At 34.3% G+C, this 17,808-nt stretch overlaps 3 protein-coding genes across 3 annotated transcripts; all 3 read left to right on the top strand.

Annotated features, from left to right (window-relative positions):
* The first annotated feature begins 84 nt into the window (after positions 1-84).
* On the top strand, positions 85-2,932 carry LOC138320168 (uncharacterized). The gene is made up of 2 exons (XM_069263216.1): positions 85-917; positions 2,530-2,932. Exons 1-2 carry the CDS (start codon positions 797-799, stop codon positions 2,862-2,864), a joined length of 456 nt encoding a protein of 151 aa, XP_069119317.1. The 5' UTR covers positions 85-796; the 3' UTR covers positions 2,865-2,932.
* On the top strand, positions 2,887-7,766 carry LOC138320167 (peroxidasin homolog). Its single transcript, XM_069263215.1, has 5 exons — positions 2,887-2,893; positions 4,321-4,584; positions 5,470-5,739; positions 6,266-6,551; positions 7,142-7,766. Exons 1-5 carry the CDS (start codon positions 2,887-2,889, stop codon positions 7,536-7,538), a joined length of 1,224 nt encoding a protein of 407 aa, XP_069119316.1. The 3' UTR covers positions 7,539-7,766.
* Positions 7,767-8,524: 758 nt separating this feature from the next.
* LOC138320166 (myosin light chain kinase, smooth muscle-like) lies at positions 8,525-16,287 on the top strand. The gene is made up of 10 exons (XM_069263214.1): positions 8,525-9,028; positions 10,167-10,493; positions 10,793-11,115; positions 11,706-11,733; positions 11,996-12,017; positions 13,053-13,075; positions 13,300-13,330; positions 13,456-13,572; positions 14,679-14,749; positions 15,983-16,287. The coding sequence occupies exons 1-10, from the start codon at positions 8,761-8,763 to the stop codon at positions 16,033-16,035; spliced, it is 1,263 nt and encodes a 420-aa protein (XP_069119315.1). The 5' UTR covers positions 8,525-8,760; the 3' UTR covers positions 16,036-16,287.
* The last annotated feature ends 1,521 nt before the right edge of the window (positions 16,288-17,808 follow it).

The following is a 17,808-nucleotide window of genomic DNA, read 5'->3' as shown; positions in this document are numbered from 1 at the left end:
TAAGAGTGTTATGAAAAACGTGTCTGTAAGATGTAACTGTTTTTAACATGTGTGTTGTGACATTATACACAGTCCGGGGCAGTAGTGTATAAATTTGTATGTGGTCATAATTTAATTTCATATGTTACACTCATTTCTATTGGTTTGATCTTTAAGGTTATTTTTCCATACATCGAAAGGAATGTGCGTCAAGTATTATGACGTCATATATAAAAAACGGTATCGCGGGGAATTTTATAAGTGGCACAGTCATTGGCCTAACTGAATTATTGGATAAGATATCACTGCACCACATCTCAATTTGTTTTATTGTAAAATTAGGTAAAAACATGGACCTTCATGCATAATTTGTACCTGAGTGAGTTATCCGATTTTGAATTATAAGCATTATTCTCAATATCCTATTGGGTTATGAATCCATAGACAAAAATCGAACGGACATTCTTATTCATAGGCGCTTCGCGTCTAAGAAAAATGTCCTTCCATTTTTTTGTCCATTTACCATGTTATGTTGCACATTCATTGCAAAATTTATACGTCATACTATCCTGTAAAAACGTTAAGCATATTTGTGTGCAATATTAGGATCGATTCCAGATGCTAACAAATGATTGACGATTAATGTATCTTGGTGATATCTTTCAGTTGTTGGTACATTTGTTGAGAGATATATCATATATATACCTAGGATAAAATAATCGTCCAATTGTTGACCCAGTGTGTACATATAAATTTGTGGTGTTCTATTTTTAACTCGACATTTACGTTTTACTAACCAGGAAGTGTACCATATAACATGTATCAGTCAAGGTATACGTCCGATATGTATCGACAGAATCAACATCCATCGGTTTTCGGACGTAAATTCTATGTCAACTTTTTCCTCGTGTTGTTCCTAACAGCGCCTAGAAAAACAGGTACGTTATACGAATTATTTTAAAACCTTTATGTGGATTTCACAATCAATAATAGTCATGACTTCCACTTGTATATGTGTAGCCAGCCTATGTGATATAACGACAATCGACAAATTGCAGACGAACGGTATGACACAGGGTAGCAGTTACAGAGCTGTTCAACGTAGCAAACAAATATCACTCTTATCTATCGCTTACTAAATATCGTTTTTTCAAAATCAGAAAACACAACATATTTGTTAAATCCATGTAAACTGTCAAATTATCAACCAATATCTTTTTTTATTGTTGCTAAAAATAACCATGATCGGAGAATCGGAATACACTGATTAGATTGCTTGGAAGAGTTGATATAATAAGTACTCTGTCCTTTGTTTTGCCTTTTTTGTTTACATACATTAGTTACGTTACATTACAAACGTTAGTTCGTAATTATTGCCGAAATATATCGTATGGCGGTTTATGTCGAGGTTGTGAATATTTGATCATTGAAGTTATAAGAATTTGTTGAATTATATATGCCAATAAATCAAAATCGTGAACATTTGTTCCGCTGGGGTTTAGTTTTAAGTCTATGAATCTGTTCAAATTGATGTTCATTGAAAGGATTGAAACTCTAAATGACAGTGTTTGTACTCTATTCGACCCACATTCTTAAGGTGAATAGTCGGGCAAGGAAAACCATATATATATGCGTTCATTTGCCTTACAAACGCTCTTACATACCAAAACGACGGTCACGTGCTGCTTATTTTGTCTAGTTTGGCTATTGAAATTATGGAAAAAAGTCCCGTGTAAATTTTAACACAGTTCTAAAAATAAATTCGCCCGACTCTTTGAAAGCAGGACAGAAATTATACTGGATATCATAACATCATTTTACTGACATTAGTCTTCCCGTACCCGACTATTTACTCCAAACCGGATGTATTACATTCCAGCACCTTTGCACCGTATTATTATAATAAAATAAAAGATAAGAATAATGATAATTCACTCACTTGTTGTAGAATGCATTTCCATCTCGTTTAATTATTGATTTAATAATGGGGTTACCTATAACACGAATAATACCCGTTTTCACCATAAACTATCCACGATACACAAATCGTTTGTACTAGAAAATCACTTTCACTGGTAGTTAAAACTGCCTTATTACCGATTTATAGTCGTAAGATTTCAATGATTAACGTACTAGGTTTTCATGTTATGCATTGACATTAACGTTACAAAACTTTAACAAATTTTACACTGTGGTCTATGTAAAATTGTTTAGTTGGTTGTTTCTTATATGATATATCATTTAAGCGAACAACGCTGAAGTTTTATTGTGACAGAACAGTATTTTACACTGCATATCGAAGTCAACAAATATTGAAAAATAAACTTTATTTAAATTATTATATGTTCAGGTATAGACGTGTATATAAATTATAATATATTTTGTATACAGATTTTACCATATGTCACAATAACAGAATGCATTAACACTGCCGTTAAATACCCAATTCTAGTATGCTTAACGCCAAAAAAACATAATGCGTTTAGCGTTAAATATTTAAACAATTACATCACTGACATCACTGAATTATGATTTTAATTAAACATGCAGACGCTGTAACCCTGATGGGATCGTCTGAGTACGCTATCCCCGGGACTGAGTTTACACTGACGTGTGATGTACCAGAGGAGGCCACTCTTGTCCAGTTTTACCGCCGTCCTGACGTCGTTATCCCAGTTGGTAGTATACAAGTAGCTGGTGGTCAATGTTACAACACCAAAGCCAGCCCAGCCGTCCCATGTACAGCGGATGTGTGTTCCTGTGTAACGTCTGGAGGTAACCTTGGTACAGTGTTCCGGTGGATCATACAGCCACAGACGGGTGACCAGGGATCTGTGTGGTTCTGTAGACGTACCAACCTTAACCTTCCTAACCAACAACTTTGACAGTGATGACTATACACTTAATATGGGAGGTAATTTTTTGACCTGTCATTTGATTAAAATCTGGTTGTATGAAGTTTCATGATAGTACATTGTCAGTTTAGGAAATAAACAATGAAACGAATTGTAAGGATTGATGAAATGCATTAAAATGATTTTTTAATGAACAGATTATCGTTTGGATTAACTAACTGGAGCTATTTACGAGTATATAAACGGTATTTACGATTGCAATATCATTTGTTCATATATCAAATAGCTGCTATAGATTTATCATAGAGTATACTGTACTTTTAATTAAAAATGAAAATGGACCACGTCCGCGGTCACATTATTGTAAGTAACTTTGTTCTAATCATCGGGCTTTGTGGTGGTTTGGGATCTATAAGCCGTCAACAGTGATCCAGTGATAGTGTTTCAAAATCAGAATTCTTCGAGCCCGGCACAAGGTCGAACATCTTGATATGAACAAATGGATATTAATGTTTCAAAAAATTAAAAGAATGAATTATGAGAGCACGTACTCGTTATTGCATGCAGATAATAATAAGATTGTATGCATCACCTTTTTAGTTACTCCTATCAGATCTGCACACTTAAACAATAATTAATAACTTATTCCTTTAACATTATGTCGTATCCTGGTATACCAACATTTGATTTATTTATTATTGCATTTTAGTTTTGAGCCTATTTCAATCGATCTGTAAAAAATTATTTCTACTCCAAAATCTTTACATGTCTTAGTTATGAAGTGTGCATTAATTGACAAAATGTAACATTAGTTAAGTACATAGTGGATAACTGTAAAAAAAATGTTTTTTATGCCTTATATATATTAAAATGGAATTTACCTGCAAAAATCACTTAAAAATTAATAACAAATCTGTCAAAATGTTAAATAAAATTGTATACCACAATTTAGCTTCATGGTCTGACAATATGTACTCATTACACAGCATTGCAAATGGAAATATTGATTTAGCATTGCTGCAAAAAATCATTTTCACGTGTTATTTGTATTTATAAAATCATAAAAATGATGCAATTCTCAAAATTGTTGGTACCTTTGGTGAGAAATAACATATTAAAAGGTTTCCTTGATTCATGAGTATGAAAAATACGGTACATATAACGTTAATAACAAAACAAGGAGCCGCAAAGCATAACATTATCCCCCGCGTCCCGCAGTTGGTATAACAATTATTTAGGTATAATTCAAAAAGTGTCATGGAACTGTGTTGAACAGTTTTGAAGTTCAAGTCCGAAAACAAAAGGAAACAGTAATTAGGTTTATCTGACTAAGTTTCCATGGTAACAGGAAAATAATCACTGACATGGAAGGTTCGCAATAGCAAGAGGACATAATTGTCCATCACCCAGCATTGTTATGCACAATTTACAATACTTAGTTTTTTGCAATATTTTGCTGATTTGAATATATGTGATCTGTTTACAGACGGTCCCGGTTCGTCAATAGCTATTTCCCCACCGAACACTACCTACACCAGGACAGAGGGTGACACGTTACCGGACATCACCTGTACAGCGGACTGTAGACCTGACTGTACCTTTGTCTGGACACGACCGGACAACACCAACTTTACTGTGTCACCTGTGTTGTCACTGGGACAACTGGACAGATCAGAACACGGGACGTACAGATGTACTGCTAGGAATATTGTCGGGGAGTCAACTATTTCAATTAGTATTACTGTTCAATGTAGGTACTAGCAATACATTTCCTAATGCAAACTAATGCACTCTCATTTTTAGTTTATAACATTACTTTTAGTTATGTTTTCAGGAATGCATTTCTTTAAATACAATAGGCTTCCCATAGATATGTGTCCCACCTTGGATGAGAAACAGTTTATATTTGAATATTTTCGTATTTGTATTCATATATCTACATTCAGTTCACCTTAAACATTACAATAACATACATAACAAAGACATTACGAGCAACAAGCTGTCTCCATTCCCTGGACGTGTAATATAACCTGTAAAATTATTGTAAACTATTATTTACGTCTTCCAGTATGTCTGTCTGCCAATACCCCTCATATCACCGAAAACACAAATAAATCATAAACTATCTGAAAATGAAGATTGTAACAGTAGTAGACATAGGCGATAAAACAGTAACTACATTTAACTAACTAGAGAAAAAAAACCTATTCACGACAATTATTAATTATGTTGTCACTGGGACAACTGGACAGATCAGAGCACGGGACGTACATATGTACCGCTAGCAATGTTGTTGGAAAGTCCACCGGTAAATCCAGTGTTGTTATACTGTGTACGTTTATTGATAATGCATTTATATAATTAAGTTAACATTTACCTTAAAAATGAATTTTGATACGAGTCCAAGATTTATTTGATAAAACGTGAATATGAATGGACTTTGTGTCAGTTACAAAAGTAGCTGGAAAAAATGGTCAGGAAGCTTGAAAATTCTATTCGATATAAGACATTTAATTTAATATAATTAGGATCAAAGTAAAGGAAAGAATAAAAATAAACCTTCTTTCCGAATGACAGGTTTGAAAATAGTGAAAGGGAAATAAAACCCTAGAAACAATAATTTAATTTTACCTAGATGGACCTTCTACCGTACATTTGACTCCATCAACTGTGACTTATACTCCTACGGAGGGACAAACTATCCCCACCATCACGTGTTCTGCTGACTGTAACCCGGCCTGTACCTACAGCTGGACAAAGGATGGACAGTCCTATACCACAGGGTCAGGTCTCCAGCTCACCAACACACAGCGTGGTCAGACGGGCGTGTACAGGTGTACGTCCAGTAATGTACATGGCAGTGCGGCAACTGTGGACGCCAGTGTAACTGTCTACTGTACGTATGGTATCTAACTTATATAATATCGGGATGAATAACACTTATACAGCACTTTCTTTCGGCAAAAATTATCGTCACACTGAAAACAAATAAATGGGAAAATATCGTCTTCTGTATGCATTGCTATTGAAAATTATGTAACGACATTTAATTACTCATACGTTTCCGAATGGAAAATGGATTTAAGAGATGTCTATTTTATGCAAAACAGGTCAAGATATGATAACAATATCTCACACATACAGTATATGTTTGAATAACAAGACATGAATACTTTGCTAATTTTAACTCATTCATTCCCTTAGGTGTGATATAAAAGGGAAGTATATGCTACATAAATATGGTAAATCAGTGAGTTAAAAATCAGATACGTCCCTCATTCTGTAACTGCGTTTACATCGCCAGGACTTTAGAGAATGAGAAAGCTCACAGTTCAGCGTATGCAATACGATTTGTTACCATTTATTGAAAAGCCCCTGTTTGTTTTCAAAACGGTGTTCTAAAGAAAACAGATACTTCGTACCGTTATCAGAACAATATATTTTTATTGCAGACGGCCCCGGTACCTCCATAGCCCTGTCCCCGCCTGACACTACCTACACCAGGACAGAGGGTGACACGTTACCGGACATCACCTGTACAGCGGACTGTAGACCTGACTGTACCTTTGTCTGGACACGACCGGACAACACCAACTTTACTGTGTCACCTGTGTTGTCACTGGGACAACTGGACAGATCAGAACACGGGACGTACAGATGTATTGCTAGGAATGTTGTCGGGGAGTCGGCTATTGTAACCAGTGTTATATGTACAATGTAGGAAACGAGTAAAAATATTGTCTGATGATAGATTATGGAACTCTCAATTTTTATTTATATAATTACTTAGGTTATGCTTTTCGAAATGCATATTGTTAACTACTATGTCTGTCAGTGTGTCTATACCCTGTTTCTTGGGCCAATCACTAACCAAGTAAAATATCACTGAAGACATAAATGAGTTAAACAATATCTGAAAGCGTTGATTTTGAATATAGTATATATTGGCAATAAAGCAGTAACTAAATAGAGAGAAACATGCTAATGACGATTTTAATATATGCTAGGATCTATCTATTTCACGTATAACATTGTTCCCGATACCGAAGGTAAAACCGATCATTCTCCTTATTCCTTTCCTGTTTCTTGCTAATTCGCTTAAAATGAAAACAAGACACTTCACTACAGGTATTGTGTATATTTCTGCAAACCAACATTATTTAGCGAGCGATTTACATTCTTGAGCGAAGTAAATTGTCAATTCGTTAATTTAGATCTACATCATTTGAATTGATTAAAAATCCACATTTGATGTCCGCAAATTTGAATCTTCGCGAAATCAATTTGAAATAAATATCACAAAAAAATAACTGCGAAAAAAAATGGTTTACAGTTTATTCCTTGCCAGGAATGTTTACACATTTTTACAACAGAAATAGAAATTTGATAATGCTGTCAAATCACTTATTTCAAATGTATATTGTAGACGGTCCTGGTATCGTAATTGCCCTGTCTCCGCCGGACACTACCTACACCAGGACAGAGGGTGACACGTTACCGGACATCACCTGTACAGCGGACTGTAGACCTGACTGTACCTTTGTCTGGACACGACCTGACAACACCAACTTTACTGTGTCACCCGTGTTGTCACTGGGACAACTGGACAGATCGAAACACGGGACGTACATATGTATTGCTAGGAATGTTGTCGGGGAGTCCACTAAAACAACAGTGTTATCATACAGTGTAAGTCACTTATAATTTGCGTTTAAAGGGAATATATAATCAGACATCAAAAGATTCCAACAACAGTACAAATTCAAATTGTTCGTACCACAATACCTTTTTGTAGACATTTACTTTCATCCCTGTAATTATTGTGACTTCATTATATTCCGAAAGTCTAAATAGCCGAGAACCCAATATTTTGAAAAACTGAAAATACCATCACAGGGTGTGCTATTTGAATGTCTGTTTAAACATGTAATGCATTAATGTGCAAAAGCGGTATCTTATAGACGAACCCGGTACTTCCCTAGCCCTGACCCCGCCGGACACTACCAACACCAGGACAGAGGGTGACACGTTACCGCACATCACCTGTACAGCGGACTGTAGACCTGACTGTACCTTTGTCTGGACACGACCGGACAACACCAACTTTACTGTGTCACCTGTGTTGTCACTGGGACAACTGGACAGATCAGAACACGGGACGTACAGATGTACTGCTAGGAATGATGTCGGGGAGTCAAGTATTAGTACCAGTGTAAATGTACAATGTAGGTACTACCAATACATTTCCTGATGCAAGATAATGCATTTTCATTTTTAGTTTATATAATTTAGTTTAATTATGTTTTCATGAATACATTCAATTAGACACAAAATGTTTCCAATATATATTTGTCTCACTGTGGATAGGAAACATTTTATATTTGAATATTGTCGTGTTTTAATTGATAAATCTACATTCGCAGTTTGTCTTCTCGTGTATAGATACCCGTAGTTTACCATGCCCTGTTACAGTACACTTTGAAAAAAACAATGTGCGTTTAAATAGTCAACGGAGTTTGACAATATTTTGAAAGTGCGTTGAACCTGCACTATATTTAATGCATTTTGCATTTTGTTATCAAGTGGGTTGTGACAATTATTTGCAGTCATCGAATATTATCTCAGGGTTTCCCTACGTGTTCAAAGCAACAATATCGAGAACATAACACCATTATCTGAAGTTATTCACTCAAAAAGTATTTTTCACTGTCTTTGAAAAAGCGCCAGCGGCTCTATACATCATGCGTTTAGCATGGGATTATATAATGTGTATGGGATGTTCGAAGTCATTCACAACTATCAAATCGTATGAACATTGTATCCAGTTTTATCTCCAATATAAACACTCAACAATATGTGATACAAATGTTTTATAAATGATTCAAGGTATATATTTCCGTTTCGTTTTGTAGACACACCAAACATAATGGACCTTGTACTCACTGTGTCAGATGGAAATATAACAGAAGGTAGTAGTATATCTTTGGTCTGCAAAGTAGATAGTTTTCCTCCGTCTACTATACAGTGGTTTTATAAGGCTAACGGTACCGTTCTACTGACCAGTCCAGACGTCCTAGAGAGTACCTACACCCTGACCAACGCTGGCTGTCTGGACACCGGACTCTACACCTGTTCTGTCCGGAACAGTGTCTCTACTACAGCGGTCACGAGGGATATACCTATCAACGTTCTGTGTAAGTACATCAGCGGTCACCAGGATATACCTATCAATGTTCTGTGTAAGTACCACAACTACATATCAACGTTCTGTGTAAGTACCACAGCGGTCACCAGGGATATACCTATCAACGTTCTGTGTAAGTACCACAGCGGTCACCAGGGATATACCTATCAACGTTCTGTGTAAGTATCACAGCGGTCACCAGGGATATACCTATCAACGTTCTGTGTAAGTATCACAGCGGTCACCAGGGATATACCTATCAATGTCAACGTTCTGTGTAAGTACCACAGTGGTCACGAGGGATATACCTATCAACGTTCTGTATAAGTATCACAGCGGTCACCAGGGATATACCTATCAACGTTTTGTGTAAGTAGCACAGCTGTCACCAGGGATATACCTATCAACGTTCTGTGTAAGTATCACAGCGGTCACCAGGGATATACCTATCAATGTTTCAATGAAGTGTTAATGCAGTCATGATGGATATGTCATATCTGCACTTATTAGGGGGGAGTAAATCAGGTATATGTAAATTAGCAGTAACTTATAAATTCTGGAGACGCTTTCATTGTGGAATATCCGTGTACCGACACAGTTTGTCTCAGCATCTAAACATGATGCCGATTGCCGATGAAATGCGTTAATCATCTAACATTATTAAAGATAATCATAATTCATAACCAAAAAAAGATGTGACTAGCTCAAATTTGAAGTAAGTAACCACTGTTATCACGAGGGACATTCCTCTCAACGATCAGTGTTGGTAATCTTAGGTTACATGTTATAAGATCAATAACGGAAAACAACCAGTTGGAGAGGAAATACATGTGGTAAAAAGTATATGCTGTTCGGCGAAGGACTTCGGTTCTAGTCTATCCGAGTAAAAACTCGTCTGTAGCTTACTCAATAGCAAATAAAAAATAAGATAAACAGTTATATTGCTCATTGTATAGCTTAGAGCTGTCAAAACCAAGAACGAGAAAAAAATAATGTATACCTTTTTAGGTGTATCCTACAAATACATATAAAATTGTATAACGTTTTCAAATTGCTTTTACAGTAAATGTGATACCGAACTGCAACTTTTTATATATAAAACAACAACATTATTTTATATTATTATAACGACATTATTCTTATTACAGGTTGGCCACGAGAAGACCCAAGGATAAATGCTAACCATAACTTTGGTTTATCAACATCAGATAACATAACTATTACTACTCACTTCCTTGCCAACCCGGTACCATATTTCACTTGGGGGTTTCAAAACACCTCTTCTGTTCACGAAACAGAGCTTGTCAACGGAACAAATGCTTTTCTGACATACAGTTCCTATATTTCGACGAACTTGTCAGCAGTTTCGATAGGAATACGTACAAACATTAACGAACATTGGTACGGCATATATGTCGTAACGGCAACAAACAGTCAGGGTAGTGGAAAGATAAGTTTTACCGTAAACGCTCAAGGTACGTATAACATGAGATATTCGTGGTGAAGGAATTTTAAAGTATTTTGTGTGTAGAAATATTGAAAGTTAACCTGTGGAACAGTGATTAAAACAATATGTGAAGCTAAATTCGTTGTTTAATTATAGCATCTATGTAAACAAAGAATGATTGTTTTCACAACCAAAATTTAATCTTAGAGTAACTACAGTACACAAAACTATAAATAAAAACCTTATATATCAATAATTTATATATGTTATGACCTACATTCCTTTGCTTATTTTCTATGCAACATCAATTTGAATATTTGATTTCAGGCAAGCCTAAGCCACCCTACGAAGCAGCAGCTGTATGTCCATTTCCGGATCGAGCATTCCTGAGTTGGAAATCTGGTTTTGATGGAGGTTCCGCGCAAACATTTATTGTAGGAGTTAATGTTCAAGCAGATAATAGATATAGTATAGACAGTGCAACATCTGTTTCTGATCCTGGTCAACACCAAACTGCCAATATATCTATATCAGGACTTCTTGCGGATACACAGTATTTCTTCATGGTGTATGCTGTAAATAAATTCGGAAACTCTACACTAAAACAAAAAGTCAGCTGTATAACGAAAGGTATGCATGGTAATGTTCTCGTATATTAAATCCCGATTCTTTTTCCCGTATTATTTTTTTTTTTATAATTTACATTTTATTCAGTTTTTTCATCAATACATGTATTGTACACAAGATAACTGTGATCAATGATCATCATACATACTTCATATGTATTTACTCTTTCTCACGTGTGTAATCATACATGTACCCTTACACTCATGCATGACACTTTCTCATGCTGTAGATTATAAATACACACACACAAAACACTATTTTTTCCCTGGTCATTACACTTGCATTCACACACCCACAGCACTTCCTATATTTTTTAAGTATAACCTATCAATCAATTGCATAAAAGTTATATACAGGGGATACGCATTGCATTTTCTTAGAAAAGAACAGGATCGATTTATTGGTCGAATTGATGTTTAGGATTTTAGATTTCATGATTTATATGAACGACATGATTATGGCGAATTTCTGGATCATTGAAGAAAAATGTAACAACATGCAACTTACTATTTAACAGACAGTTACAACAATAAATATAGTAGATTTTACTCAACAAACTTTGAAATGGTTCAATATTAAAACAATACTACATTTATTCTAATTGTGTTTTTAGGTTTCGACACGACCACCGCGGAGGAATCGTGGGTCCTAACAATTTGTTTTGTACGGGGGTTGCTAATTGATAAATGTATGCCTTGTTACTCACACTCTCAGTTCACGATAGGCCTTCGAGTGGATTTCCTTCAGAAGTAATGTAGGAAGGAAAATCATTTTCAATCTCTTGCCATTAAATAAATACATATATCAATATGAATTCTTTCAATATTTCATCTTATAAATATACTGCAAAGATGAATTGAAAACTATATTGTGATTTTTTTTTTCACATTTCCTTTTTAACAGGATATCGTCAGTTATCGTGTGGGTTAGTTTTATACAACAGGGATAGATATTAGTTAGTTATGGGCTTTAAAAAAAGTTTATACGTGGATCATGTTTAGGGTAGAAAATAGGGGATCTTATAATTTTATTTCTTCAATAATACGCCTGCCTTAACGAGCAATCAAGTTTCATAAAAGTTCCTTGGAATCTAAAGAATCTCTTTAACTTTAAAGCATTACGAATGTAAAGCTACTCATTTAATGAATTTTAAGTTAAGGATAACTCATTAAAGTTAAGGAATGTTCATGAAACTGGACCCTGAAAGTCTCCGTTAAATATCGTAATTAGCGTGGGTTTATCAAGTACCAGGTGGAGTGAAATGCTGGATGTTTTAGACAGTTTTTCTGGTTTGATTATTCATATAACACACTAAAATACTACATACAAAATATTACAACAGTTCAACTATTCAATGAAGGCATTTAGACAGAAAAACCTTAGTCTCTTAAAGTTTAAACATTACATTGCGCTGACGAAAGTACATATTTAAGCATTCTGCATGCATGGTTCCGCAAGATACGAAACATACTACATTAAATCTCAATTAGATAAACATTAGCATCTTGAAACGATGCTAGTGCATTATAAAAGAATAGTAGTGAGGTGTAGTGTCTTTAAACTTAATATACTAATTAAACCTTCTTTGAACATGCTGTAGGGAACTTAAACATGTTCAGATGAAATTTAATATGTTCGTTTAATCGATCATTTCTACATATGTAGCAGCCTTCGAATCGACTTGCTTCGTGTTTAGTAAAAAAATCATAAATTCACAATCGTACTCTCGGATTGTAATCTACTATGATCTACGATATTGAATGATAAAAATGTAGTACCTAAATATTTACATTCGGTATGAAGTTAGCGATACACTAATGAAAGTAATGAAACAATCCAATAGTGCGAATGTACCATAGTTTCTACGATGATTATAGCCTTAATTAATCACTGAAATACGCATTTTGCCTAACTTAGAATATGTTTCAGAATATCAACATGTTCTTTGATTTACTTTCAGCCAGTGTCAGCTATCAGATAGAGGTAAAGTTATTTATATAATTATTCATAATGTGTTATCTCAGTAAAATTACTAATCAGGCTTACGCTCCTGACAGTAAGAGCCTTAAACAGGCAAACTTTCTTTTGATGTTTAGTATTTAATTTAATTATGAAATCAGAACTTTTTTTTTATAATATTATATGTGCTGAAATGATTTATGCATTACCTCACTTTAAGGAAATAATATATACAATCTATATTTCAGCTGAGAGAGTTCAAGATCCAATTAATGGGAGGTAAGGTTCAACGTTTGATAATAGTGTAAAAACATATTTGTTATTTTTACAAATCATAATATATTTGCTGACACACGATTCTGGGCTACAGTAAAATGTGTGATTTTTCTTTATTCCTATTCCAGGTCTGTATATGATCAACTTAACACATCGGATGTTGCACAGGCTTCTGTATACTCTGATCTAGGAAGAAGTAATCACGGTAAGATAAAACTTACATCCTTTCTGATTAATCATCTGATGTAATGTAATCCATTATGAAGGGGATGCGTAAATCATGACCCGACATAATGCAACAAGTCATCGACTTATCTGGGTCAAATTCCATTCAGAACAATTGCCAGATTCTAATCAATGGCGATGTGTTTTTTTTTTTTTTTTTTTTTTTTATTTTTTTTTTTATGGGTAATTTTTTTTTTTCTTTTTTTCTTTTTTTTTTTTTCTTTTTTTCCTTTTTTTTTTTTTTTTTTTTTTTTTATCATCAGGTTTTCTCCACAAACTTTACCCGCGTGGTACGTCTTATAATTATCCTTGCTGTTAAGTCAATCAAATCAAATTCAAAATATAATATAAACAACATCCAGAAGGAAGTAACATGAGATAAATAGTAGCAGATTAATTGTTTTTTTATTTCCATTTTAAATGAAAAATCATGATATGTTGGATACATTCTATAGTTATTACGTGATTTCAATCTCACCTGATTTGAAAGTTCCCGCACATATATAACCCGTTTTCTGGTATTGTAGTAAAACACACTTTACAAAATACAATTTACATCTGTCTCAAAATCTTATAAATTAAGGTCACCTGTATGTGATGTTAAATCCTATCAAGAGGTTATAACATTTCATTGGTGTTTTGCTGTTTTCAGTGTAATCAGAATGATTCAAGTCCATCAGGATATATGGCGGGTAAGTTGATGATTAATCAATTATCTATAGTTTTTAATGTTTTTTGCAGTTGTGTGTTTTTTATTGCTTTTCATAATTAAACTTTGCGTTATCTCATTTATACAGATTTAGCAAGTAAATCATACCGAACTTGTTCATCAAATTCATAAAACTCTGTTTGCAATTGTAGGGGATATTCGGTTCCATAAATTCGCTAGATTCATTTCCTTACATGGTAAGGGATTTGTTGTGTTTCAATAATTAACTAAAAACGTAATTTTCTAATAATCTAATTAATCTGAGATGGTAAAACAAAGATTATTCCTCTACATGTTAAGCAACATGGTTAATGTTTCATGTATTATTACATGTGTCTCTACATTATACAAACCTTGAATATATTCACGATAATTACAATTTATTATCACTAAGTATTTACTTTATTACTTTTGAAGACAATACGAAATGTTGGGTAGACAATCACATCCGAATTTCTACGATGATCTGCATAGTTCTACACCATCTGGTAAGCTTTGTATTAATATTGCTTGTTTTCCGTAAAACCTGTAAGACTAATATCAGCTTCAGTCCTATGTCAGCTACCGTGTTTTTGGTTCAATAATAGTGTATACCTAATGTAGAATAAAATTGAAATATATCAAGGTAAAAATGTACATACAGTATAACCCCTTTAACTCGAACCCTGATTCCTCGAATACCCCCCATTCGTCGAACTGGTTCGTACGGTCCCGACCGTGTCCCTATAAAAATCTATGTAACAAAACCCCGGATAGCTCGAACAGCTATTCGTCGATTACCCCTTATTCCTCGAACAGTAATATATCCCCGTTTCATCAAATACATAGTATTGTACGAGTATCAACCCATGTATTCGTCGAACAAGTGTTCGACCCTTGAAAATATTTTTACTTGTATCACACGTGACTGCACCAACCCACATGGATCACCTTACCACTGTCTGTGTTTATAAGGCCTTCAGGTAATCAAGATTAACAGTGTCAGTATTACCTATCTACACGATAGCCAGTCGTTGTTTGATGTTAACTTTATTTCAACATTTCAGAAAAGGCATTTAGATAATGTTTCGATCGTAATAATCTTCGCTGTAAATACGAAAATACGAAAGTTGTTGATCCGTGCTGATAGAAAATACGGATTGTGAAATGACAAAAAGAGGTGGAAGAAATAGCTTACGTCGGCTTACCTACAATTTATATGTTCAATATGTTTTACTTTCATTCGACAGGCATGTGGAATACTAGTACTCATTTCGTATGATATATTTCAGAGAAAAATATGTACAGACATAAATGACGATCGCTTTCTCTGCTGTGAATGACATTCAATTTACTTTCTCGTCAGCATTTTCATATGCTCATTTTATGTAATACATATTTTCAACTTGATATTACTATATTACTATCAGAAGTACCTTTTCATAAAATTTCCAAAATGCTGCAAGTTACGGTAATTAAGATGTAATTGACACGCATTGCTGGGACACAGTTTGAGACCAGACATTTTGACTCTCAACGATCGATCGTGACCAACCTCGGAAGAAATCGCATACCCTGTATTCCTCGAACTATTGATCTGGTCCCCTGCAGTTCGAGTTAAAGGGGTTTTACTGTAATTTGAACTGCGAAATGCTAGTTGCGTCCTGCATTAAAAATGCAGTGTTCAGAAAATGTACTTGTAGCCTATGAATTTTGAAACAATATGAATTATTTCATTTCAGGCGATAAAACAACTTACGTCAACACCGTTATTGGTGGATCCAAAGGGAAATAAGTCCAGCAAGAAAACTTCATCCAATGAGATGCATTTATTCATTCCTAAAAAATATGTATATTTTATTGTGCAATGACATCATCCTAACCGTGCAGACAAAATAGATTGAGGAATTTCCATGACATATTGCCATTTTATCAAGATATATACAAAGCAAACTCATTTACATGATATTAACAATTCGTATATATGGTATTATATGGTTTTGACAGTATCATTAAGGCTTCATTTACATTTTAAATAGCGGTTTCCAAGTGTTACTGTACTTACCCGTACACTTTTGTACATTAAAAATGATGTTTTTTGTTGTTGTTGTTTTTTGGCCATTTACAATAAATATATAATACTTACAGCCACTTTTATTACGTTATGTGATTCAGCTGTTTTAGAATATATGCTTATATTTTACCTTTAACATATATTTCTGTAAATTATAGCAATTACTGAATGCTACGTAACAACAAATTTCCCTAGTTATATTCAATTGTTGATCAGTTGTTGATGTGATTCCTTCGATCGCACTAGCTAACATTATATATGATTCATGATCCATACCATAAACCCAAAAGACATATACATCTGATGTAAAAGAATAAAAAAATGTTTTATGTTATAAATATCAGGTAGTATTTAAAAATCATTTATATATATATACTACTGGTCAAGATATAAGAGCAATGTTTGTACTGATATCTAAATTAATCAATAATTAGTATTAATAATTTGTTTATCAATGACATCTGTAATATAACCAAAATTATAAAGAAAGACATTTTTCATGGTTGCAGATACATGTTGTACATGCATAATAGATATTATTTAAAGTTTTATAACAGTGTCTTTGCTTACTTAAAATACACCACAGTGCTAGGGACATAAATATCGTATTAACATTGGGGGAAACAAAATATCGTATTTCTCTGGGGCGTATGCCCCATGGTGATCGCCCATCTTACACTTGCAGTCATCTCCCCTTCGAATTGTAAAACAATCGCTGAAATGACATCTTTGGTAAGAGTCTGGACTTGTTTGATGTATGTTTATACTTCTTCGACTGGTATAGTACTATACATGCGCGTACTATTTGTTTAAAACTTCCGGTTGCGTTAAAAGGTGTCTTTATTTGACACTTGGTAATCGTTCGTTAATTCATGTAGTGTTGATTTTGTACATATACGTCATGGTGACCCTATTGGGTGTTAAAAACTCCCCATTAAAAATGTTAATGGTTGTTTAAACAGTTCGTACTACCACTACACAGGTCAGTAGAACGATGGTCGAAATTTGGTTGGGTGGTTGGCCTACAATGTGTTCAGTCTAGATTTGAAGCAATTAAGCGTTGATGATGTAACCACTTCCTCTGAGAGCGAGTTATATGTCTTAATTACTCGATTACTAAAGAAATTTCCGATTGAGTTTAGCCTTAATTGTTTTTGAAGTGTTTTTTCGAGTGTTCTCTTGTTGCTATACCAGTTAGTTCTCTAAACATAGTTGTTTGATCCAGAATGTCTATTTTGTTTAAAATCTTGTAGACTTGAATCACATTTGCCCTGTTTCTTCTATATTCTAAACTTGGTAGCCCGAGTTTCTTGATGCGCTCTGTATACGATAAGTTTGGAATTGATGGTATCGTATTTGTTGTTCTTCGTTGTTCGTTTCCCAGTGTGATTTTATCACGTGTCAACATTTGTAACCAAATAGTGGTTGCGTATTCCAAGTGGGGGACGAATTAAAGTTTTGTAAAGAGTTATGAACATGGTCGGACTCATATAG

This window comes from Argopecten irradians, chromosome 3, assembly GCF_041381155.1.
Source record: "Argopecten irradians isolate NY chromosome 3, Ai_NY, whole genome shotgun sequence".
NCBI lineage: Eukaryota > Metazoa > Mollusca > Bivalvia > Pectinida > Pectinidae > Argopecten > Argopecten irradians.
This window is presented reverse-complemented; position numbering and strand designations above follow the sequence as displayed.